The 25219-nt window shown below is 36.4% G+C and overlaps 1 protein-coding gene across 1 annotated transcript in view; it reads left to right on the top strand.

Moving 5' to 3' along the window:
- The window catches only part of SYNE2 (spectrin repeat containing nuclear envelope protein 2), a 311661-nt gene that overhangs the window by 98978 nt on the left and 187464 nt on the right, over positions 1-25219 (top strand). Inside the window, exons 12-27 of the mRNA XM_024750801.1 lie at positions 2787-2951; positions 3554-3666; positions 4522-4684; positions 6181-6259; positions 6530-6717; positions 8415-8579; positions 9431-9580; positions 11575-11748; positions 14152-14310; positions 14611-14784; positions 17616-17750; positions 19433-19591; positions 22403-22614; positions 22761-22851; positions 23682-23800; positions 24306-24432. Of these exons, the coding sequence (XP_024606569.1) occupies positions 2787-2951; positions 3554-3666; positions 4522-4684; positions 6181-6259; positions 6530-6717; positions 8415-8579; positions 9431-9580; positions 11575-11748; positions 14152-14310; positions 14611-14784; positions 17616-17750; positions 19433-19591; positions 22403-22614; positions 22761-22851; positions 23682-23800; positions 24306-24432 (2373 nt within the window). The remainder of the gene's footprint in view (positions 1-2786; positions 2952-3553; positions 3667-4521; positions 4685-6180; positions 6260-6529; positions 6718-8414; positions 8580-9430; positions 9581-11574; positions 11749-14151; positions 14311-14610; positions 14785-17615; positions 17751-19432; positions 19592-22402; positions 22615-22760; positions 22852-23681; positions 23801-24305; positions 24433-25219) is intronic.

The following is a 25219-nucleotide window of genomic DNA, read 5'->3' as shown; positions in this document are numbered from 1 at the left end:
GGTGTTAGCTCTTCTCTAAATGTTTCATAGAATTCACCTGTGAAGCCATCTGGTCCTGGACTTTTGTTTGTTGGAAGATTTTTAATCACAGTTTCAATTTCACTACCTGTGATTGGTGTGTTCATATTTTCTATTTCTTCCTGGTTTGGTCTTGAAAGGTTATACCTTTCTAGGAATTTGTCCATTTCTTCCAGGTGGTTCATTTTATTGTCATAGAGTTGCTAGTAATAGTCTCTTAGGATGCTTTGTATTTCTGTGGTGTCTGTTGTAACTTCTTTTTCATTTCTAATTTTATTGATTTGAGTCCTCTCCCTCTTTTTCTTGATGAGTCTGGCTAATGGTTTATCAATTTTGTTTATCTTCTCAAAGAACCAGCTTTTAGTTTTATTGATCTTTGCTATTGTTTTCTTTGTTTCTATTTCATTTATTTCTGCTCTGATCTTTATGATTTCTTTCCTTCTACTAACTTTGGGTTTTGTTTGTTCTTCTTTCTCTAGTTCCTTTAGGTGTAAGGTTAGATTGTGTATTTGAGATTTTTCTTGTTTCTTGAAGTAGGCTTGTACAGCTATAAACTTCCCTCTTAGAACTGCTTTTGCTGCATCCCATAGGTTTTGGATTGTCCTGTTTTTTCGTTTTTTTGTTTTTTTTTGTGGTACGCGGGCCTCTCACTGTTGTGGCCTCTCCCGTTGCGGAGCACAGGCTCCGGATGCGCAGGCTCAGCGGCCTTGGCTCAATGGCCCAGCCGCTCTGTGGCATGTGGGATCTTTCTGGACCGGGGCACGAACCCGTGTCCCCTGCATCGGCAGGTGGACTCTCAACCACTGCACCACCAGGGAAGCCCTGGATCATCCTGTTTTTGTTGTCATTTGTCTCTAGGTATTTTTTGATTTCCTCTTTGATTTCTTCAGTGATCTCTTGGTTATTTAGTAACGTATTTTTTAGCCTCCATGTGTTTGTGTTTTTTACATTTTTTTCCCTGTAATTGATTTCCAATCTCATAGCATTGTGGTCAGAAAATGTGCTTGATATGATTTCAATTTTCTTAAATTTACTGAGGCTTGATATGTGACCCAAGACATGATCTCTCCTGGAGAATGTTCCGTGCGCACTTGAGAAGAAAGTGTAATCTGCTGTTTCTGGATGGAATGTCCTGTAATTATCAATTAAATCTATCTGGTCTGTTGTGTCATTTAAAGCTTCTGTTTCCTTATTTATTTTCATTTTGGGTGATCTGTCCATTGGTGTAAGTGAGGTGTTAAAGTCCCCCACTATTATTGTGTTACTGTTGATTTCCTCTTTTATAGCTGTTAGCAGTTGCCTTATGCATTGAGGTGCTCCTATGTTGGGTGCATATATATTTATAATTGTTATATCTTCTTCTTGGATTGATCCCTTGATCATTATGTAGTGTTCTTCCTTGTCTTTTGTGACATTCTTTATTTTAAAGTCTATTTTATCTGATATGAGTATTGCTATTCCAGCTTTCTTTTCATTTCCATTTGCATGGAATATCTTTTTCCATCCCCTCACTTTCAGTCTGTATCTGTCCCTAGGTCTGAAGTGGGTCTCTTGTATACAGCATATATATGGGTCTTTTTTTTTTGTATCCATTCAGCAAGCCTGTGTCTTTTGGTTGGAGCATTTAATCCATTCATGTTTAAGGTAGTTATCGATATGTGTGTTCCTATTACGATTTTTAAAATTGTTTTGGCTTGGTTTTTGTAGGTCCTTTTCCTCTCTTGTCTTTCCCACTTAGAGAAGTTCCTTTAGCATTTGCTGTAGAGCTGGTTTGGTGGTGCTGAATTCTCTTAGCTTTTACTTGTCTGTGAAGCTTTTGATTTCTCCATGGAATCTGAATCCTTGTCGGGTAGAGTAATCTTGGTTGTAGGTTTTTCCCTTTCATAACTTTAAGTATATCATACCACTCCCTTCTGGCTTGTAGAGTTTCTGCTGAGAAATCAGCTGTTAACCTTATGGGAGTTCTCTTGTATGTTATTTATTGTTTTTCCCTTGCTGCTTTCAATAATTTTTCTTCATCTTTAATTTTTGCCATTTTGATTACTATGTTTCTCGGTGTGTTTCTCCTTGGGTTTATCCTGTATGGGACTCTGTGAGTGAGTTTTGATGTTGTTTAGCAGGGGAAAATCCATGTAGAAGGGGCAGCAAGGGCGAAGACCTGGAAGAGTAATCAGGGTTTGGGGCAATAAGTAGCTGGCATTTATGTGACTCATGTATTTAAGGAGTGTTGGGAAGGCTGAGGAAGGAGGAGGTTGGCTGGATTGGGGGGCAGGGGATTTGGTGAAGCACAAATATTCAGGAGATATGGTAGAGATATCTAATGTAAATATATGATTAGGGCTCGTTAGGAAAGTAATCTGTAAATCTGCTTGTGAAGTATAGTTGTAATGTCGGAGAACACAAGGGCATACAACATTTCAATTGATGGTCATTTAGTACAGTCTACCCCTGCTTCGAGGGGTGGTTTAACTATTTCTAATTTCCCTCTCATGACTCATTATGGATTTATCAAAACGTTTGTTTTTATTCTTGTGCCCTCTTCTACTTTTGAACAAATTATGTTCTTGATCAGCAGCTAGCCAACTGATACTTAGAACTAAGAAATTTACCTATTGATCAAGATTTCCTTGTCTAACAGATCAGAGAATTAAAATACTATTTTTAAAGAGTGGTCTTAAAAGAATTCTTTAAAGAATTAAGCATGCCGTATGTGAAGAAATAAACTATAGAGGTGTCTACTGAAGAACATCTTTCCTTTTTTTTTTCAGATTAATGTGTGGAAGACAGAGTTGAATCATGTCTTGCCCTCACCCCTCTATCAAATAGAAACTTGGCTCCAGGGGGTGGAGGAGCTTATAGATGAAGATTTGCCAGCCTCCCAGGATTATTATGAAGCCATGGCTCTAATGCAAGAGAAAATGACTTTATTCCAGGTTGGAATAGAAACATGGAAAAATATGTGCTTTGTTAGGAACTGTTCTTGAGGAAGATGTTCCTAGAAAGGAGGGAAGGAAGTATAGTGGGTATTTGAGGATGGTTTAGGTGATTCCCGTGGAGATTTTTGAGTCCCAAAAGATAGCTTCAGTTATTTGACGAGCATTCTGCTAGTTTAAGGTGGAAACAATAAGAAGAGTCCAGTAAAGTCTGGACTCTGTAAAGTCTGGCAGAAAAGGAGAGGGGAGATTGTTTTAAAACATAGAAGATTGGGTTCTCACTAAAATGATATGATAAAATTTGATAGGTGAGATTTATAGCATTTGAGCCCACAAAGGAATGGAAAATACATCTGAAAACAAAAGATTTTGATAAAGCTGTTACCAGAGAAACTGCAGTCTGCCTCTCTGTAAAATGGTCCAGTTTAAAACATTTATGATGAAAATATTTATTTACAACATTTTAGTTAAAAATGAAAGGGCTTTATGATTTTTGTTTTGAAAAAAGATGCAGTGCGTGCACAGAGCAAATGAGATTAACAAGCCTTCAATTACAGTGTTTGGCAATAAATCTGGTTATATCATGCTAAATTTCTTTTCAGAGTCTGATGGATAAATTTGACTGTCATTTGAATACTCTCCTGACATTTGAAAATAGAGATGAAAAACATTTGCCATTGGTACCACCTAACAAATTGGAGGAAATGAAAAGACGGTTTGTATCACTACCCTTTCACAACTGCTGACACCTTTGTGTTTGAGCACTAACATGGTGCTGTAGGGACCAGAAAATACAGATTTTTCGATAATTTCTGATAATAGGTCTTTAAGTCTTGATAACAGTTCCTTCATGTTTTATGTAATAGTAACATTGTATCATGCTAACATACTTCCTCTTTTATTGCCTGGTAGGATATGGTGGTGGAAAAAGTTCTGGACGTATAGTCAGAAACTGAGCTCTTTATCTTGGTTGTGGCCAAGTTACTATGTCTTTCTGTATGTTTCCTCATTTGTAAATGCAGAGTAATGGTAATCACTCTGTTCATGTCTCACAAGAATACTAGGTGACATGAGAGGAGGTATATGAAAGCACTTTATAAACTCAAAAAAAACTACAGATATGAAGATTGTTTAATTTGTGGTTGTCCACATCATCTTCTCTTTTCTCATTATTCTTAAGCAGCTTATTAGAATGATATTAAGAGGGTATTAGCCTTAATAATGAAAGCTGTTAAAGTGAAATGTTGAAATTACAGTTGCATTAAGTTATATGGAAGTTTTCAGGTTTAGTAAAGTATTTTAGAGATTAACATTTTATTATAGAATTTCTTAATAGGGGAATAGTTTCTTCAGAAAATGTTCTGTTAGATATTTTTATCTTAGAAATAGCTGTTTTATATCTAGTCACAATGTTTGTTTTACTTTGTTTAAAAAAAATATGAGGATTCATTTGAGTTCCATGTGTTTAAAAGAAAAAGTTAAAGCCCCAGTATTTTTAAAAATGCCAAACGATTTCTCACATTTGGCCAACAATATTAAATTAAATTCTAAAACCTGCACTATCTTCCAGAATCAACAACATTTCGGGGGAAAAATTCATTCCACTTCTAGAATTTCATTACTATAAGTGCTCAGTTCTTGGTTTGCTAGATGAAGTGAAATCAAAATTGGTTGTTTGGAACATCAAATACGGGAGCAAAGAATCTGTGGAATTATTGCTGGAAGACTGGCATGTAAGCTGCTTTATTTCATGTCTCAGACAACTGTTCTCCATGGTGCTGGATTTGCATTTTTCCTTAGCACAATTTCCCTTACCTTTTCAGGTTTTGAGATGAGTTTTCTTGGTAGCTTTCATCAGCTTAAACATTGCCTAGAGAAAAGAATTACCGGTAGGCAAATAACAGACACTGGGAAGAGTAAGAAAGAGAAAACATTATTTAGCACAACAGAAGAGATTGAGTTAACCGGACTAAGTTACATAATAGAGAAAGTTTCAATGTTCAATGTTATTTCCTTTAAAAAAATTCCTACTTTCACTTACTGGACATCTTGTTTAATATTTTTCCCCACTCAGATTTATGGTTTTAGTCAAAAATTAAATTTTTCTTCCAACATTTTAATCTTAGCCTTTCAAGTTTTAAGAGTGGGAAAAACTGTGTTTTGTCTTGAGGCTTTCTGGGGGAGGGGGTTTAGCTCTTGCAATTTATAGGGAAAAAATGTTGCAAATGATTTAAATGTGTGTGTTTATTTGGTAAATTAACACTAAAGCAGAGTGGCTGTGTCATTTCTACAGTTAGGCCTTATTACCCTTCTTTCTGTTACTCTGTCTTTCTTTCTTTCTTTCTTTTTTTTTTTTTTTGGCCTTACTGCGTGGCTTGCAGGATCTTAGTTACTCGACCAGGGATTGAACCTGGAGCCACAGCAGTGAAACACTGAGTCCTAACCACTGGAGTGCCAGGGAATTCCCTGTTTCTCTGTTTTTGGAATGAGGGCCAAAAAGAAAAACCCAAGATTGTAAACTTCAGTGTAAAAATTGGAAAAACATGATGAAGAAAGATTTATTTACAATTTATGATTTAAATACTGTACATTCCTAAACAGGAATCATCATTCTGTATTAGATTAGATTTTGAATATTTTAATTTATTTTTCCTACCTTGATTTTTCATTTTTCCATTTGAATAATCATACCATTGGCACATAAGTGTACAATGAGTTTTTCATTAACTGTCTATTTTTCCATAGATTTTACTAGCTTAAGGCACATAATAACTTCGGTAATAGTATTTCTCAAGAGTTTTTGTGTGATGGATTGTATCTATTTATAACATACTCAACATACCTAATAAAAATTATTCAATATTAATAAAGGCATATGAGATAAGAGAAGCTGATATAAATTATGCAATATTAATAAATATGTATGGTAGGAGTTGAAATTGCTATAAATACTTGCCTTTTCTCATGAGAGGAAAACCGTTTTAGAACTATGTCACTGCATTAAGATAAGCTGTCAGGTCTCATACCTATATATTGCTTACGTCTCTTAGAACTTAACTGTCTCTCTTCGTGAACTATTCTTCTTTTCCTACCCAAATATGTAGTATTAAAACTGTAAAGAAATTTTGGTGCCTAAGTGCTCATCAATGTGTATATGTCTATCTGGATTTCTTGACACATTTTTAAAAATAAAAACTGTCAATATGTTTTATTTTCATTTTTTCCCCAGAAATTTATTGAAGAAAAAGAGTTCTTAGCTCAACTTGAAACCTCTTTTCAAAAATGTGAAGAAATTCATAAGAATTTGGGTAAAGCTATACAATTACTTTTTGATGGAATGACCATCACTTAAAAATAGCATTTCATTTGTTTTGCTTTCTTTATGTACCTTAATGTTTTAGAAATTGGTTTTACATATGTGTTTTCTTTAGAAAATTCTTTCATCCACTTTTAATATTGTTAGTGTACATATTTATTTCACCACTGTCAATTAGTATGCGAGTATTTTTCTTAGCAGTATTATTCTCTTAATGAAAAACTGTTTTCTAAATTGCTTTCTTGTTTTGTTAACCTTATAGCTGGACAATATCCAAATATTAGTAAACAATATACAATGGTGGAATATCATTTTTGCATGTATAGAAAAAATATATATAAAGTGAAGTCCACTCTACAAAAAGTTCTGGCATGTTGGACAATTTATGTGGAAAAGCTTCGTTTACTAAAGGCTTGTTTTGAGGAAACAAAGAAGGAACAGATGAAAGAGGTATTTTCAGTCTAATGGCACCTGCTCAATTTTACTTTTTTTCATTTTATTTGGAGACTCTCGTTTTCAATCCAAAAATGAGAGGCCAGGAACAAGTAAGCATGACTGTCGGAAAAATCCTCCAAAGTTTTGGAAAGGGTTTAGTTTCTTTCTCATATAATTGCTAAAAGGAATTTTTCTCTTTGTTATAGGTTTTACACATACGTGCGCGTGCGTGCGCGCACACACACACACACACACACACACACAGCTTTAATGGGGTATAATTTACATACATAGTATAGCTTTTGGAAGATATATTGCTAAGTTCCTTGGAAGGGAAATAAAAGATGTGGAGTAGTAGATAGCTTATAGATACATTTAAAATAAATGAATGTTTTAGAAAGTTTTTTTTTTCTATTTGGGTGCATACCTTTCAGTTCTAAAACCTTTCTGACTTTCTGGAGGAGGAAAAACAAAATAGCTTACTTATGTAGAGAACTACAGAAGAAATTTTGGAGTAATTCACTGTTGTTTTGTTTGCTATTTATGTAATAACCTGTTTTATGATTATTCTCTGAGGTAGTTTTTCTTTCTTTCATTTGTTTTCCTCTGTTGTAAATAAATGTAGACAGCCTCTCAGATTAAACATTTTCCAAATAGAAGCTAATGTTACTTAACAGAAAACAGGCTGTTCATATGAAAGTAAAGTTTCTGATAAGTATATGAGTACAAAAAGAATATTTGAGTGAATCATTATTTCTTCCTGTCACCTCTGTTGATACCAGAATTTCACATCTTTGGCTTTCAATAGCTCTTCTGTCTTTAAAGTCCTTTTATTAAAATTCACATTTCTCTGAGGAAATAGCACTTTAAGCCTTAGAATTTCCAAACTCTGTGCTGAGGTGACCTGAGTTGCCAAAAAGAACTCTCAAAGTAATTTAAAATCTGAGGGAGACAAAGCAACATCTGTCTGCTGGACACCACACAAATTACTACTAAGTTGTTTGGACCTACTTAACAATGAGAAATGTTAGATAATTCTTCTAGCCTAGGAAATCCATGAAAATATTACTGAGACATTAAGGGGGCCATGAACTGAAAAAGTCTGAGAACCCTTGCTGTAAGCTCATGAGCCACTTAGAAAGATAGAAGATCAGATGCTTCCTGAAAGTCCGGGACCAAGAGTGATAACAGGCAGCCAGCGCCTGCCAGTTAGTGATCAGGGATGAAGCGCTCAACCAATAGGGAGAGTCAAAGTCTCTGCAAAAACCTCACGCTCACTTTTTAAAATAAAACTTATTTATTTTATTTTTAGCTGCATCGGGTCTTTGTTGCTGCACGTGGGCTTTCTCTAGTTGCAGCAAGCAGGGGCTACTCTTCGTTGTGGTGTACCGGCTTCTCACTGTGGTGGCTTCTCATTGCGGAGCACGGGCTCTAGGCGTGCAGGCTTCAGTAGTTGTGATGCGTGGGCTCAGTAGTTGTGGAGCACAGGCTTAGTTGCTTCACGGCATGTGGGATCTTCCCAGACCAGAACTCGAACCCATGTCCCCTGACAGGGACGCATCTGGAAGGCAGATTCTTAACCACTGCGCCACCAGGGAAGCCCCCTCACAGTCACTTTTGCTTTACAGTCAACCTTGGTGAAGATCTATTATAAATAATGAAAAGACAAATAGTATGTCATTAAAATATTACATTGATTATATGTTTTGTAGGTTCCCTTTGAGACACTGTCCCAGTGGAATCTAGAACATACTACTTTAAATGAAGTGGGAAATTTCTTAATTCAAGTCAGCAATGATGAAGTTGGATCATCTATTTCTAAAGAACTGAAGAGGCTGAATAAAAGATGGAGAAAGTTTATTACAAAAACTCAGCTTGTAAGTTTTTTTTTTGGTAACAGCTTCATCGAGATATAATTTCCATACATACAATTCACTCAGTTAATCTGCATAACTCAGGGGTTTTCAGTTGAAATATTTAGAGTTGTGCAGCCATGACCATGATCAATTTTGGAACATTTTCATCACCTCATAAAGAAGCTTGTACCCATTACCAGTCACTCTTCATTTTCTCCCAATGTCCCCAGCTCTAAAGATTTCCCTATTCTGGATATTTCACATAAATGGAGTCATATAATACGTAGTCTTTTGTTTCTGGCTTTTTTCACTTAGTGTAATGTTTTCAAAGTTCATTCATCTTGTGACGTATCAGTACTTCATTCCTTTTTATCGGCAAATAATAATCCATTGTATGGATATGCCACATTTTATTTATTGATAAGTTGATGAACATTTGGCTTCTTTCCACTTTTTTGACTACTATGAATAATGCTGATATAACGATTCATGTACAGGTTTTTGCGTGAATATACAGCATACAGATTTCTAGTTGAAATTCATTTACCATTAAAGAATAACGTTAAGCATTGTTGCCTACTAGATTTCAAGGTCCTTGAGAACATACACTAAGCTTTATTTATCTTTATATTTAGTGTAGTGCTTCATAGAAGCATACCTTTAATAAATAATTTTTTGAACTTGAATTATTAAATTATTCTATTTCTTATTCATAACAATTTGAGACTGAGGTGTTGTATGGGAAATTTTATAACGTTGTTACTAACTGATATATCCGAAAAATATATTGAATATGTTCGTTTATTGTCTTTAATCATATATCTTAGCATAGAAATGTAAACATTATATTTCATGACATTAATTTTTCATAGGAAATGAACCTGCCCCTTATAAAAAAGCAAGATGAGCCCTTTCTTGACAATTCTGGAAATACTCAACTATCTAAAGAAGCGAACCTAACTGCTGATTTTTCAACAGATATGTCAGTAGAACTTCCTGAAAATCACAGTCAGAATATTATGGTAAATAGTCATACTTTATGTATTTCATTTGTACATAGAAATAATTTAACTTTGCTGTTTTTCTTTTGAAAAAACCATATTGTTGAAACAGTGGTAAATGGGATCATTAGATAACATTTAAAGTATGGTCATTTTCCAATAAAATGCTCAAGTGGGTCCCTCACGCAGTGGTCTTCAGTGTTAAAGCCCTGGGTGTCTCACTCACTGGGGAGTTTGCAGACACACAGAAGCAGTCATGACTTCTGAGCTGTGGAGATGGAGTTGATATCTTCTTCAGATTGCTTCTGACTAGTATTCAGAAATTGTCCAGCTTTAGGCTAGCCCGTGGCCTGTGTCTTGCTTCCTTTCTGTAAAATGGAGGGAAATAAAATCTTTATTTCTTGCTTTGTTGGGTAATTCAGAGGATGACTTTAGATTATAGATAAGAATATGGAAAAGAAACGACAACAAAAAAAATCATACACGTGTGAGGTGTAACACCTATGATTTTGGAAGTGTGCCTCCTTCAGAATAGTAACTTACATAGTTTTAAAGAAAGTAATTTTTAACTGGCTTTGGCCAGTTGCCATGATGGAGTGCCCATGTTTTCCCACTGTGAAAAGACATAATCATAGAAGATCTTGAAAAATCTGAAATTGTGCAATATGCTTTTAGAATAGAAGAATATAGAATATTTTTCTCATACATTTAAAATATGATCTGATTAAAAACAACTTTAAGAATGTGTCTGTCATGTAAAGCTGTAGCATATCAACCTGTAGCATATTGAGAGATTATTAATGGGAAAAGGCTTAATTTTGTGGAAATTTGATTCTGATGTTTCACAACTACTATTGCTAATAGCTGTATTTAATTAAATTGTATACAAGTTTTAGAAATGTGTTTATAGAGTCAATACCCTAATTTTCTAAGCTCTAATCTTCTTATCTGTAAAATGGAGATAATAGTAACTGATAGGGATGATATCATCCTTAAGAAAATTTTTGTGAACAAATCTTTTAATTTTTAAAGTGATATATGCTTAGATAACTAATGAGAACATACTGTATAGCACAAGGAACTCTACACTTAATGCACTGTGGTAACCTAAATGGGAAGGAAATCCAAAAAAGAGGGGATATATGTATATGTATAACTGATTCATTTTGCTGTACAGCAGAAACTAACACAACATTGTAAAGCAACTATACTCCGATAAAAATTAATAAAAAAATAATAAAGCTATATATGCTATCATAAAGTACTGTTTTCATTGTCCAAACAGTAGATCTTAAATCATTAAAATATGTTGACTTAGCACTTGTTTTTATTTTTTATTTGTTTTGACATGATAGTTTAGTATGCATTTAAAAAAAAATTATTATTATTATTAATTAATTAATTTATTTTTAACATCTTTATTGGGGTACAATTGCTTTACAATGGTGTGTTAGTTTCTGCTCTGTAACAAAGTGAATCAGTTATATATATACATATGTTCCCATATGTCCTCCCTCTTGCGTCTCCCTCCCTCCCACTCTCCCTATCCCACCCCTCCAGGCTGTCACAAAGCACCGAGCTAATATCCCTGTAGTATGCATTTTAACTAAACTTTATAAAGATAATATTAAAACATTGAGTTTAAAAAACAGCCATTGAAAAAAAAAAAAAAAAACAGCCATTGTTTTTGAGATTTTCATTGCTCAATTAATTCACTATAGGGATATAACTTTTTTTTTTTTTTTTTGCGGTACGCGGGCTTCTCACTGTTGTGGCCTCTCCCATTGTGGAGCACAGGCTCTGGATGTGCAGGCTCAGCGGCCATGGCTCACGGGCCCAGCCACTCCGTGGCATGTGGGATCTTCCCAGACCGGGGCACGAACCTGTGTCCCCTGCATCGGCAGGCAGACTCTCAACCACTGCGCCACCAGGGAAGCCCGGGATATAACTTTTTTAAATTGAAAATTAAAATGTAAATGGTACCATTTTCATAGTGATAATTTTGAATGTTGTAGGCTGGGGAAGAACATGAAAAAGAAAATGAAGAATTTACAGGGACACTGAAAGTGGCTGAAGAGGTTGAAAAACTGATTGGACAAGTGAAAATCTGGGAGGCGGAAACCACATCTGTTTTGGATCTTCTGAGACTACAAGGTGATGTAGATACCTCAGTGGAAGAATCTTTGCAGGTATGAGTAGAAAAAGTATTTAAAAGACAGCTTTTATTGTTGTACGCTTATGTATTAAGATAAAAAGTTTTAAAGGAAACAGTAATAAGACTACTGTTAGAATTTTCTTTGTTGGGGTTTTAAAAAAATGGCGTGGAATCTCAACCCTGGCTCATTTGCTGTGATTTTGCTTGAAGACAGAGGATAGATTTGAAGACTAATAATACCTTAGGATTTTAAATTCTTGAACTAATTTTCCCAGCTACAGGATGGAGATTAAAATATTCTCTTGTATCAGAGGGCAATGAGATGAGTAAGTGAGTTCAGTCTCCTATAGCTCAGTGCAGTGCGAATGTAAGAGATTATACAACCTATGCTTTGAAAGATCAACCCCATATTAAGCTTTCCCTTCCTTAACTGATGCAGGGTGGGGATGAATGTTGTTAAAACTCTGTTCTGTCTTTATTCTCAGGCAGTGGACTCATTGAAAAGCAATGAGGCAACAGTGTATTTTAATATCGCTCAGTTCTCCCTGGAAAGGAGTTACAGTTGAGGTTTTACTGAGTTCCAGCTCGGCTATAAAATTTATAGAGCATGACATAAGTTACAACCAGATGGAAAGTTCTTGGGATAAAGGAACATTTGTATAATTCTTTTAAATCTACGTTTCTGAAAGGTGTATATGTAGAATTTTGTGTTTATAAGAGTAATACTTTTTATTGCTTTGAAAATATTATATAAACTTACCTGTGCCATCTGCCAGTGCTTTTCTAATTTTATTTTTGTATTTATTTATTTGCTGTATCTGGAATTAATTTTAGTGAAATAAATGAGTAAGAAATGAGAAATTCAATATTTAAAAAATATTTCAAAGCTATAACAATGATCCCTGTTATAAACAGTGAAAACACAAACAAGCTGGAATATACTTCCATTAAAAAGAAATTAAGTAGATCTTTGTTGGATCAAGATATATTGTAAAATAAGAAATGCAAGTTGCTGAACAGTATTGGTGATGCGATCCTTTTAGTATTTTTAAAAACAGTTGCTTTTTTAAACTTTATGCATTTATATCTGTAGAAAAATATCTGTAAGCATATACAAATAGCTAACTCTGTGTATCCTTGTCCTGCATTATGCCCAGCTCTTAGTACACTTCCTGGTACCTAGTAGATATAAAGTAAATATTTTTAAAATGAATGTGTGAATGATTGATTAAATGACAGTTAAGGGAAGGATGGGGAAGAAGAGGAACTTTTTCTTTATGTGCTGTATACCTCTCCATTCTTTGAGTTTTTTACAGGAGCTTTTGTTACTTTTATGATTCAAAATAGAAAAATTTGAAGTTACAAATGAATGTGCTAACTTTAGAACATTTAAATAATGTGTAAAAGTATAAAGAGGAGAATAAAAATCACCATAGTTCCACTGCTCTAAGATAAATAAGATCAACATAGTTGATATCACACAATATAATTTCTATTTTATCATACCCATGCCACCTCTGAGTTGTAATTAAAATTTTTTTTGTTAATTTGGTAACTGAAAAGTGGTAGCTCATTATTTTAATTTGTACTTATTTGATTACATGTAAGATTGAACTGTCTTTCATATATTCATTAGCCATTTGTTTCTGGAATTATATCTGTTTTTGTATTTTCTGAATTATCTTTGGGATCTTAGTATTTTTCTTACTGAATTTATAAGCTCTCTGAATCAGGACCCATTTTCATTTGTGTGGCAAATACTTTTACCCAGTTGTTGACTTTTGTTTATTTTATTTCACATAGAAAAATTTTGTACTTATTTAGTCATTTCTGTCTCTTATGCCTAAAAAGGCCCTCCGCACCCAGGGAGCAGATCCATTTTCATGGATAATTTCTTCTTTTCTAGCTTCATATTTTATATATAATTTTCGAATTCATCTGAAATTTATTTTTGGTATGTTGTATAAAGCATGGTTCTAAAAAGGTGTTTTCCAATAGCCATTTTCTCCAGTAACATTTATTGAACTCCCTTCTGGCTGATTAGACTTACAACAGTTTCTTTTTAAGGTTTATTACTACTCTCTCAACTTATTTTCTCTCTATTGGCATTGTATTTCTTCTAGTCTTTATTTTATTGAAGTGCTTAGTATATAAAAAAAATCTATAAAAGACGGTTGCTCAGAATCTGATTATATTAATATAAAATTTCAAAATGAATGTTTAAAATAACATTTTTTAGACTATAAATTTGCCTCATTTTGGATTAATAGTTAACTTTTTATGATTTCCTGATGAGATTGTTAGGGTTAATGTTTAACATAATCAGAATATTTATTTGAATATTTATATTCAAATATTTATAATTATTTAATATATAAATATAAGAATATTTATAATCAGAATATTTAAGTGATCTCACTTTAATTTGTTTTAATAGCATCTTATTGCCAAAGGCTCTATGTATGAAGAGCTTGTGTCTAGAACTGAAGACACTTTACAAATGGATGTGCAAAATGTTTCAAGCCAGGAGTCTCTTCAGCATGTGATCACAGCTGGGCTTCAGGCAAAGATTCAAGAAGCTAAAGAGAAAGTCCAGGTCTCTCTTTAATATTCCCTATTTAGTGAATTTAGTCTTTAAAACTGAGTGGTCAGTGAGAGGGCAGGGAAGAGGGGGGGATTGCCTTGTAGTTTGGAAATGTTTTGTAAAATATGAATTTTGCCTTATATTTTATTTCTTTATTATTTAGAGCATGTTGGAAAAATCAATATAATAAGTAGGATGTTCTTATGTCTAGTGGGAAAATATGAGTTGCTACTCAAAGAAAATATTTATTAACTTATGAGTTTTCTAAGAAGTTGGGCTAAGTGTTAAGTTGAGAATTTTTTGTTATCACAGATCAATATGGTAAAATTAGTAGCAGTGTTGAAGAACTCAACTGATGTTTCCCCAGACCTGGATGTCAGGCTGAAGGTGGAAGACTCACAGAAGGAACTTGAATCATACATTACAAGGGCTGAACAATTACTTGGCCAAAGAGAGAGCCAGAGAGGACTAATTTCAAAATACAAGGTGCGGCTCTTTCAGCCATCAAATGTAGGACATTTATCATTAGTAGATATAAATCTACCTCATTTGAAATCAAGATGTTTCCATCACTGTAATTATAACAAAGTTATTATAACTTGAAAAAATTTCCAACTTTTATACATTGTTCCCCAGAAACTCTTAAAAATAAAAATTGAAACGAAGATTTTTTTAAATTCACATTTTACTGTATGAATGAACTCAGTGGTATAGTGTAAAAAGCACGGCTAACTTCTATGACATTGAGCAAGAATCTTAATTTCTCTGGCTTTTTAAATCAAATAAAATGGACATAATAATTCTAGTCCTATCCAGCTGCCAATAAATGAAAATAAGGTATGTGAAGAAACTTTGAGTCGTTAAAATTCCTCAAATGTTAAAATAAAGCCTTTATTATTAAAATGCGTTGGTAAAAGCTACTTATGAACATATGCTTATCAGCAGTTAAAGATCCAATAGTGTTTTGTATGGAGACAGTTTTAGGTTGACTTTTCATGGTCTGATAGGCAGCTTAAGATGTATCAATATCAAGAGGTACAAACTACTGTGTATAAAATAAATAAGCTCCAAGGATATATTGTACAGCACAGAAAATATAGCCATTATTTTATAACTTTAAATGGAGCGTAATCCATAAAAGCATCAAATCATCATGTTGTACACCTGAAATTAATATAATATTGTGAATCAATTATACTTAAAAAAAAAGACGTGTCCAAAGCCGACTCACTATTAACTAACACTGGAGGTACTTGGGGATATGAAATAAGAGTAAAACAAGGTCTCTACCCTTGGAGGTTGGACAGGTAGAGAAATATGTGTTCTTTCCTTCATTCATTTATTCGGCATTTAACAAGTTTATTGCACATTTAAAATGAGCTAGGCATTTTGGGAGAGATAAAGATGAAGTAAATCCAGAACAGTAATAGACTAACAGACATGGAAAACAAACTATGGTTACCAAAGGGGATAGTGGTGGGGTATGGGGGGAGGAGATAAATTGGGAATTTGGGATTAACATATACACATTAAGTCTATATAAAAATAGATAATCAACAAGGTCCTATTGTATAGCACAGGGAATTCTACTCAATATCTTGTAATAACCTATAATGGAAAAGAATCTGAAAAAGAATATATATGTATGTATATTACTTTGCTGTACACTTGAAACTAACACAGCATTGTAAATTTACTTCAATTTAAAAAAAAATGATGAAGTCAATCAATACTGCCAGCGCTACTGTGTACAGTTTTTTCAGGAAAAGGAGCTCCTACAGGAGCCTCTCCATTCTCCTTGTGGTCTCCTTCTCTTGTCTGGGCTCAACCCTCTTCTAGCTTTCTGGACTGTTAACTGTATTGGACCCTAATATCAGGTATTTCAGCATTGCTTTTCCCACAGCCATCTTATGCTGCTTGCACCTTGCCAGCCACCAGCTTTGACCAATTCCCACTGTCTTTTTTCCTCTCTTGTACTCCCATATGCTGAGAGTGCTGAACTAAACTTAAGAGTCAGTTGTTCTTTTAAGTAATCACTAGGCTGAATTTCAAAAGGACAGATATGGTCAGCTGAGGAAAGAGGGAAGAAAAAGGAAAAGCAGAGGCCGCAGGCCCCTCCTCTACCAGAGAGAGGAGTTACAGTGTCAGTTTTTGCACCATTTTCCTCTCCCTGACCATCTTCCTTTTGGAATCTGAGGCCAGGGATTTCCACCGTTTTGTCTCTGGCATTTAGTGAAGTAGATCCATTTTCACAGCAGAAGCAGAATCCCTGCCCTGCCAGGTATTGCCCTGAGACCCCCTGGGACTCCTGGGACACATGGGTGGTAGCAGCCCCCTTCCGGCACACAGGGCTAGCATGTCTTCCCTGGCCGTGAATCTAGCAATCCTCACAGAGGCTTTGGAGGAGGTTCCTGGGGGCCCAGGTTGTACCTTTTCTGCAGGAGACCCATAATAAATATGTAATAAGTATATGAATGACTTCCCACCCTGCTTAATTGCCTTCTTCCCCAGAATTACTTTCATCTTCTTGTCTCTTACAGATTTTTCTGCCCTTTCACAGACCCCAGACTATTTTTGTTCTGTCATTTGATAGTTTCCTAAGCCAGGTTTCTGTCCTTATGGAGTATTGCCAGGTAATATTCTATAAGAGTAGGTAAGTGTGAAGTAAGGGACGAACACATTCCTGGGAAGGCAGATCCCATCCCCATCTCCTGCTGCTCCTTCCCTGGGATGGGACTGCGATTATGGTTAGTCCTGGGCAAAACTTTGAAGTCCATAGTAAGGGGATGTTGCCTCCTTGCAGTATAAAATGCTTATGTACAATATTAAATATTTGCTGTCTTAACCCTACTATAAATTGTGTCTTGTTGCAACACTGATCTGTAATACAAGCTGGTATACTCTTAATATTGTATTACTTATGAAGTGTGGTCGTCTGCTCAATACTTAAGAATTTTAGAGGATACTTTGCCAGTGGCTCATAATAAGCCTTTCAGTAAGCCTTTTAAATATTTATCAAAGGGGTACCAAAAACCATGCTGCATATCTTAAGGAAGTCTTTATCCTGGCCTCAAATGTGTAACTACATTTGAATAATGAATATTTTGCAATTCTTTTCAAAAGAATTCAAGGGATACAAAAGGGAGATCAACCTCAATCTACCAAGAGAAGTCTCCCCTAAATCTTCAAATAGTCTTCATGGAGTCCTTTCCTGGTTCTACATGTTAAAGACTCTAAAATTCTACCTGTTAAATTAGCTTTGAGGACGTGGCAGTAGAATAAGGCTTTCATGTTCTTGTTTGTGGTTTTATTTTTAGGAAGCACTAATAATTTTTAATACTAAAAGTCTGGCCAAGTATTTGAAAGCTGTTGAAGAATTGAAAAATAATGTAACTGAGGATGTAAAGCTGTCTTTGGAAGAAAAGAGTAGAGATATCTGTGCCAAGTGGGAGGTAAGAACATGCATATGTTTCTGGAGCTTATGCTTATAGATCTGATGCTAGACTTGTTTGTCATCAGAGTCATCTTTGGTGGTCCCTTGTCTGCCCCGTATCACGGAGGGCTGATCACTGTAGGCTGTGGTTCTCAGGCCCGGCATCAGCTGGCTTCTGTCTGTGTTCATCCAATGACAGCAGTGTTTGGAGATTAAAGGGTGATTGGAAGGTGGAAAAGGGAGAGTCCAATGGCTTTCTTTCCCTTTCTCTCTTGCACAGTGCCTCTGGCAGCTGTGTCTCCCCCTGGCTGCAGGTTCCATGGATCCAGCTTCTGATGGGTGACCATTCTCCCTGGGCTCCACTGAAGCCTCCAGCCTAGGGTGGTAGCAGCTTTCTGCTGATGCTAATCTCTGGATTACCTTACTGTCCCCTCTTTGGCTTTCATCTCTTATAACCGATTCCCTGCATTTAATTCCCTCTGCGTTAAATATTTAATGTTTTCTGGTTTCCTGGTTGGATCCTGACTAAGACAACTTATTGACACATATAAACATATAGAGTTTCATAGAAAATAGGTATAGGCTTTGGTGGCTGACAGACCTGGATCCAGCAGCTATGACCTTGGGCAAGTTGCTTAACTACTGGGAGCTTCAGTGATAAGATGGGAATAATTACACCTACTTGGCAGGACTGTTGCAAGGATTTATATAAAGCACCTACCACAGAGATTGTGTTTAGTAAATAGTACTTAGTATTAAGTGTGTGCATGTGTGTGTGTGTGTGAATATATGGAGAGAGAGAGAGAATAAGGTAATATAATTGAATATCTACTGTTAAAGGCCTTCTTAAAACACATTTTAAAAAATTTATTTGTTTGTTTGTTTTATTTTTGGCCATGTTGTGTCTTCATTGTGGTGCACGGGCTTCTCATTGTCGTGGCTTCTCTTGTTGCAGAGCACGGGCTCCAGGCACGTGGGCTTCAGTAGTTGTGGCACACGGGCTCAGTAGTTGTGGCCATGGGCTTAGTTGCTCTGCTGCACGTGGGATCCTCCCGGACCGGGACTCGAACCCTTGCCCCTGCATTGGCAGGCAGATTCCCAACCACTGTGCCACCAGGGAAGCCCTAATACACATTTTAAGATAAACTTTTAGAACAATTTTAGATTTACAAAATTATTACAGAGGTAATACAGAGAGATCCAATATACCCATGACCAGTTTCCCGTTATTAACATCTTACATTAATATGGTACCTTTGTCACAATTAAAGGACTAATATTGATAGATTATTAACTGAAGTTTATACTTTATTCATATTTCCACAGTTTTCCCCTAATGTCCTTTTACATCTGTTCTGGAATCCCATTCAGGGTACACATTGTAGTTACTTGATATTTCTCCATAGGCTCAGATACGTGTTTTGTAATAATTTTCTCCCAGTCTGCAGCTTGTCTTTTAATTCTAACAGTGTCTTTCACAGACAAAACACATTTTTAGTTATTAGAAGAAAAAAATATGTTTCTGATATATTTTAAAACATCCTCCCCAAAGATACATGGATGAATCAGAATTTCACATAAGCTCTATTTCTATCCTTTGTTACAACAAATATTTTTGTGTTTCTAATGGAAATCTTTTCAGTATATCCTATTATGGTTAATATGTGCCTTTGGTTTTTTTTGTTTTTCTTTTCTTGGCAGTCGCTTCATCATGAAATGTCTTTGTATATTCAACAACTAACAATAGACATTGAAAAAGAAAAACTTAGTGACAATATTGCAAAACTCGAAAAACAAATAAATAAAGAAAAGAAACTAATTCGCAGAGGAAGGACCAAGGGTCTCATCAAGCAACATGAGGTAAAAACCTGTTTCCATTCACATTTTGTTATCATTGTGGGGTTTATCTTAAATGGTTTAATATGCCCTTGGCTAGGGTTAAATCTGCTCTGAAAATTACTTTAGCCCTTTTGTCCCCTGGGGATCTTCCCTTCTGCAGTCCAAGCTCTAACTAGAGCTTCTTGTTTTTTGGAAGTGAGAAAAATTCAGAATTGAGTTAATATTTCTTCTTTATATATCTCAGTGGCCCCTGTCCTGAGACTCTGGTTACAAGATGTGTCACCCGCTATTGAAGTTCCCGTAGTTACTTTTGTAAGGACATGGTGTCCTCAGAAACACGGCTCTTGTGAAAGATACCAAATCAGTATATAAACCAGCCGGGGCAAATCTAATGGTCTCTTTTTGGTCCTCATCCTGTTTGATTTCTTCTGCATATTTGACAGTCCTGACCCCTCTTTTCATTTCTTTTAAACTTGCTACTGCTGTGGCTCTCTCAATATAAATCTCTCTTGCTTTTTCTTATTTTATTATTTTGGAGGGCCTTCATTTTAGTGCCCTTCACTAATTTTCCTTTTTTATTGTGTTACCCTGATGTCTTAGTTTTGGGGTCTCAGTTTTTGGCTAATTTCATGCTTGCTCCAGGTACTTGTATGCACTTGGGCGTTTTAACTGCCCTCTCTACAATGATAGCACCTATCATTATCTCCAGCCTCGTCCTTTCCCCTGACCTCCAGGTTGTGTTTCTAACCAAGAAGTAGATACCACCAGCGTTCCCCAGAGACCTCCACTTCAGCATGTCCAAAACCAACCAATAATATCTTCTCTTGAACTTTTCTTCCTCTTAATGTATCCTGGTTATGAAAGGCATTGCCATCTCAGAACTCCCTCCCCCCTTCTCCTTTCCTTCTCACTCAGCCTTAGTGTAGTCGGTTGCCAGCTCCCCATCTTCAGAGGAGCTGCTTCTTTTCCTTCCTTTCCACCAGTGTTACCACTTCCCTTAACCTGGGGTCATTTTCTCAGTATGATGGTGGTTGCACTGTCTTCCAGCCCTATCACCAGAGTGATCCCTTTGAACCACAAATCTTATGTCACTGGTTCACCATTACTCCCGGGACATCTCCATACTCCTCAGAAGGCCACACAAGGCCCTTCATGTGTGGCCCCAGGACACGCCTTCATCACCCCTCCAGCCATGTCCTTTCAGAACTGGAGCTTTTCTTCTCTCCGCTGCTCCTTTTGCTAGGCATGACCTCTCTCCCCTTTAACTTGGAAGGACTCGTACGTGTTCTTTCCACCTCTAGCTCAGATGGCTCCTCCATGTGAAGGAGGCTTTCTCTGACTCCTTAAGGCAGGTAGTGGCCCTGTCATAGCACTTGTCATGTGATATGCTCATTATTTATGTGACTACTGTTGGGGAGGAACAAATTTACTCTCAACCACTGCGCCACCAGGGAAGCCCTCCTCTACCCTTTAAGATCCCTGGCTGGGTCTGGAAATTGAACTGACAAAGACAGATTAACAGGAGAAAAGCATACACATTTTATTGAATTTTTATATGCACATGGGAGCCTTCACAAGATCATCAAGACCCAAAGAAGTGACCAGAGCAGGAATCTTTTATACCTTTTAGACAAAGAAACAATACATTTGTGAAGAATTGACAAGACAAAGGAGTTTGGGCTAGGGATAGTAAAAAGGTGAAGAAGAAACTAGGAAGATAAGGGTTAGGGTACAGGGTTTGTTTGCAGATTCCTTTGGTCCCATCTCTGGGCTGATAGAACTCTGTCTCCAGTAAAATAAACTTTATTTCTTGCCTTTAGGCAGAAAAGGGGAAACCTTTTCTGTTTCGTTTTTCTTTTTTTTGGCCATGCTGCGTGGCTTGCAGGATCTTAGTTCCCTGACCAGGGATTGAACCTGGGCCCCAGCAGTGAAAGCACGAAGTCCTAACCACTGGACTGCCAGGGAATTCCCTCTGTGTTTACTGCTTCTTAATTGCCTTCAGTTCAAAATTATTTTCACATCCTAAACCATAATGGAAAAGAATATGAAAAAGAATGTATATATATGTTTAACTGAATCACTTGGCTATACAGCAGAAACTAACACAACATTGAAAATCAACCATACTTCAATTAAAAAAAATAATTTTCACATCAAAGAGGCGTACATTGGGTTGACGTGTTCTGGTTTCCTTCACTACGTCACTGGGCTGCGGCGAATCCCTTTAGGGCTGACTGCTCGTCTTTGTTTCCAGTGCCCATTCCCACACCAGGTACACAGTGGATGGGCTTATAAAAGAAAGTGTTGGGGGTTTTTTTGTTTTTGGTTTTTTGTCCTGGCTATTGTAAATAGTGCTGCAGTGAACATTGTGGTACATGACTCTTTTTGAATTATGGTTTTCTCAGGGTATATGCCCAGTAGTGGGATTGCTGGGTTGTATGGTAGTTCTATTTTTAGTTGGTTTTTTTTTTTTGTGTGTGTGGTATGCAGGCCTCTCACTGCTGTGGCCTCTCCCGTTGCGGAGCACAGGCTCTGGACGTGCAGGCTCAATGGCCATGGCTCACAGGCCCAGCCACTCCGCGGCATGTGGGATCTTCCCGGACCGGGTCACGAACCCGTGTCCCCTGCATTGGCAGGCGGACTCTCAACCACTGCGCCACCAGGGAAGCCCTCTACTTTTAGTTTTTTAAGGAACCTCCATACTGTTCTCCATAGTGGCTGTATCAATTGAAAGTGTTGTTAAAGTCACACACATCTGTTAGTTTCTAATCCTCAAGGACTAACCATGTAAACTCATTTGAAACACATTCCCTGCTTTATTTCCTCAATCAGGCCTGCTTTTCGGAGGAAAGCAGCCTGTACCAGCTTGATCACCACATGGATGTCCTGCGGGAGCTGTGTGAAGAGCTGACTTCACAGAAGAGTCAACAGGAAGTGAGGAGAGCGCTCAAAGATTACGAACAGAAGATAGAAAGGCTTCGGAAATGTGCTTCCGAGATTCATATGACACTGCAACCCACTGTGGGAGGCACGTCGAAAAACAAGTTAGTGCCTCATAAGAATAGCTGCATGTCAGGGAGAAATGAGATAAACCCTCTCTCGAAATCAAATGATACTGAGTATTATTCATTCTCTTTTAGGCTTTGTTTTTCTCCCTGTATTTTAATACACAATTTTGATTCCTTCCTAGGGGTACTGCAGACACATCTGAGAATGGAGGAAGGAACGCCCTCAGCGAGGTTCCATCTGCAAAATCAGACAGTCAGCCATCAGCTGAAAAGGTGTTAAATTTGGATAATGTATTTTAGAAGTAAACCCAATGAAAAAAGCCAGGTGTACAAGAATCCACTTCTCATTGAGTGTTGCATTTAATCATCTGATTGTTTCCATCAGCTGAGAATTCCCACTTAAATAATGTAAGGAAGATTGCTTTTCAAAGAATTAGAATACAACAAACCAAAGCTGTGGCAAGCATAACTTAATCTTCCTCTGGGGAGACCAAGAGTTCTTTCCAAAAGAGACCATTTTGAACCACTATGAATACACGCTGTCTGCGTGTTACTGTTGAGAGCACAAGAGGCTGAGCTTAAACTGCATAGATGCTTCAGTGTCATTGAGATGAACTAGTTCATTTGTCATTTGTCTTTTTCTCATTATAATGTCTTTTAATTTCCTTGGGAATTGGATTTTCTAAATTCTTAAATTCTAGGAGAGTGGGGATTTGCTGTATATCACAGCCCAGACTGCCTGTCAGAAGGGGTAGGGAAGGAACAAGGTGTATTTTTTTTCAGAGGTCTGTTCCTGCATGCTAGGATTCTGTCTGCCTTGGACCATAGCTATGTGGTCACAGGCAGAAACAGCACTTAGGGGCTGCGAGAACTCCTTTATCCTGCTGACATACCAGTTAGAAGGTGAGAATCAGTCTAATAAATCTCCTTTGTCCTATGGAAAGACCTTTCTCTGAGCTGAGAAACTTTAAATAAATTGTATTATCTCCTGGTTTGGGGTATAAAGAATCACTGATATCCCTTTGTATCACAAAATGTTTATCTTTTCCAGACAATTAAGTATATTGAATATAATATGTTTACTATTTTGCATATTTGCTTAGGCAATGGAATCGATCAAGGATTTTAGCCTGGAATCCAAGTTAAAGCCTCAACAGGAGGAAAGCGTTGTGGAGAAATATGAAAAGGATCACAGTGCATCTATAAATAGTTTACTAGAGAGGTAAACTCTTTTTTAAAAAAATTATTTTTATTGACATACAGTTGATTTACAATGTTGTGTTAGTTTCAGGTGTACAACAAAGTGATTCAGTTATACGTACACACACACATATATATGTATATATATGATGTATGTTTGTATGTATATATCCCTTTTCAGATTCTATTCCCTTATAGATGATTATAAAATATTGAGTATAGTTCTCTGTGCTATACAGTAGGTCCTTGCTGGTTATCTATTTTATGTATAGTATTGTGTATATGTTAAGGAGAGGTAAACTCTTTTAAACAACTAGAAAATCCAGCAAAAATCTTTCATCAGTGCAAATGCTTTACTTTAATAAGTAAGTTTTTATTTTCCTTTAGTCATAATTTTTGCATGTGATCCAGTAACTTAAGCAGAAATTCTCTGGGATTTCCTCGTGGACAATTGACAGTAATTAAAAAAAAAATTATTTTAGTCTTATTTATAAAATTAAGTAACATTGCATTTAATTTTTTTCCAGGTATGATACACACAGAGACAATCTTGAACTACACCTGCAAAACAACCTTGTCAGGATTATCTCTGATTTCTCTAGTGACAAGGAAAGGAGTAGTGTTTGTCTACAGGATAAACTGACAGATCTACAGGTAAATACTGAAAATATTACTAGAGGAGTTTTATCTTTTATTAGAAAATAATACCGCCATAAGTATAGACTTCACCATTTTTGTGGTGGTCTCATATGCTAGATGTTTCTGAAGAACTCTCTGTCACCGGATTTCAGGAAGACACCCAAACCCAGGAAGGAGTTTGTTCGGGGTGCTAATGTACTGCTCATGCTCTAATTTGATATTCTATATATTGTGGCTTGCAGAAGTTTAGATTGTGTTTGGGATGGGGATGAAGGCTTCAGTTGAATTGGTTGAAACGATGTGTTTGAAGGCGATTTCAGCCAACACAGCTTCTGGTTTGCTCCAAAATTAACAATATGTGAAAAACCAGCAACTCTGAATTTTTGCTTCAGTCATCTATCGTCTTAACCAAATTGTCCAATTATCTGTCTGATGTTGGGTAATAAGAAAGGGGGAGGTCGTGGAGGGAGTTTTCTCTGTACGTGATGGATGATCTTGTGGAGAGCCGTCAGAGGGAGTACTGCATTTGACTCAGGAGCTGCAGGAAAAACAATCTAGTGATGGGCACACCGGTCGTTAAGTTCTACAAATAAGTATCTTCCTTATTTTGAAGATAAGCTGTGCATTGCAGTGCAACACCCTCATATGCTTCGATGTGCATTAGAGTGAACCCTTACAGAAAGCCCATCAGGTGGAGAAAAGGTCATGGGTGCTTCCTACAATGCCCTCTCATATTTTCTAGTTATCTTCCTTTCATGATGCCAGTTCCTGAGTCACACTCTACCAAATGGCTCTTCTCTGT

The sequence above is a fragment of the Neophocaena asiaeorientalis genome, unplaced genomic scaffold (assembly GCF_003031525.2).
Source record: "Neophocaena asiaeorientalis asiaeorientalis breed wild unplaced genomic scaffold, Neophocaena_asiaeorientalis_V1.1 scaffold140, whole genome shotgun sequence".
NCBI lineage: Eukaryota > Metazoa > Chordata > Mammalia > Artiodactyla > Phocoenidae > Neophocaena > Neophocaena asiaeorientalis.
The sequence above is the reverse complement of the archived record's forward strand: the minus strand, read 5'-3'. Positions and strand labels throughout refer to the sequence as shown.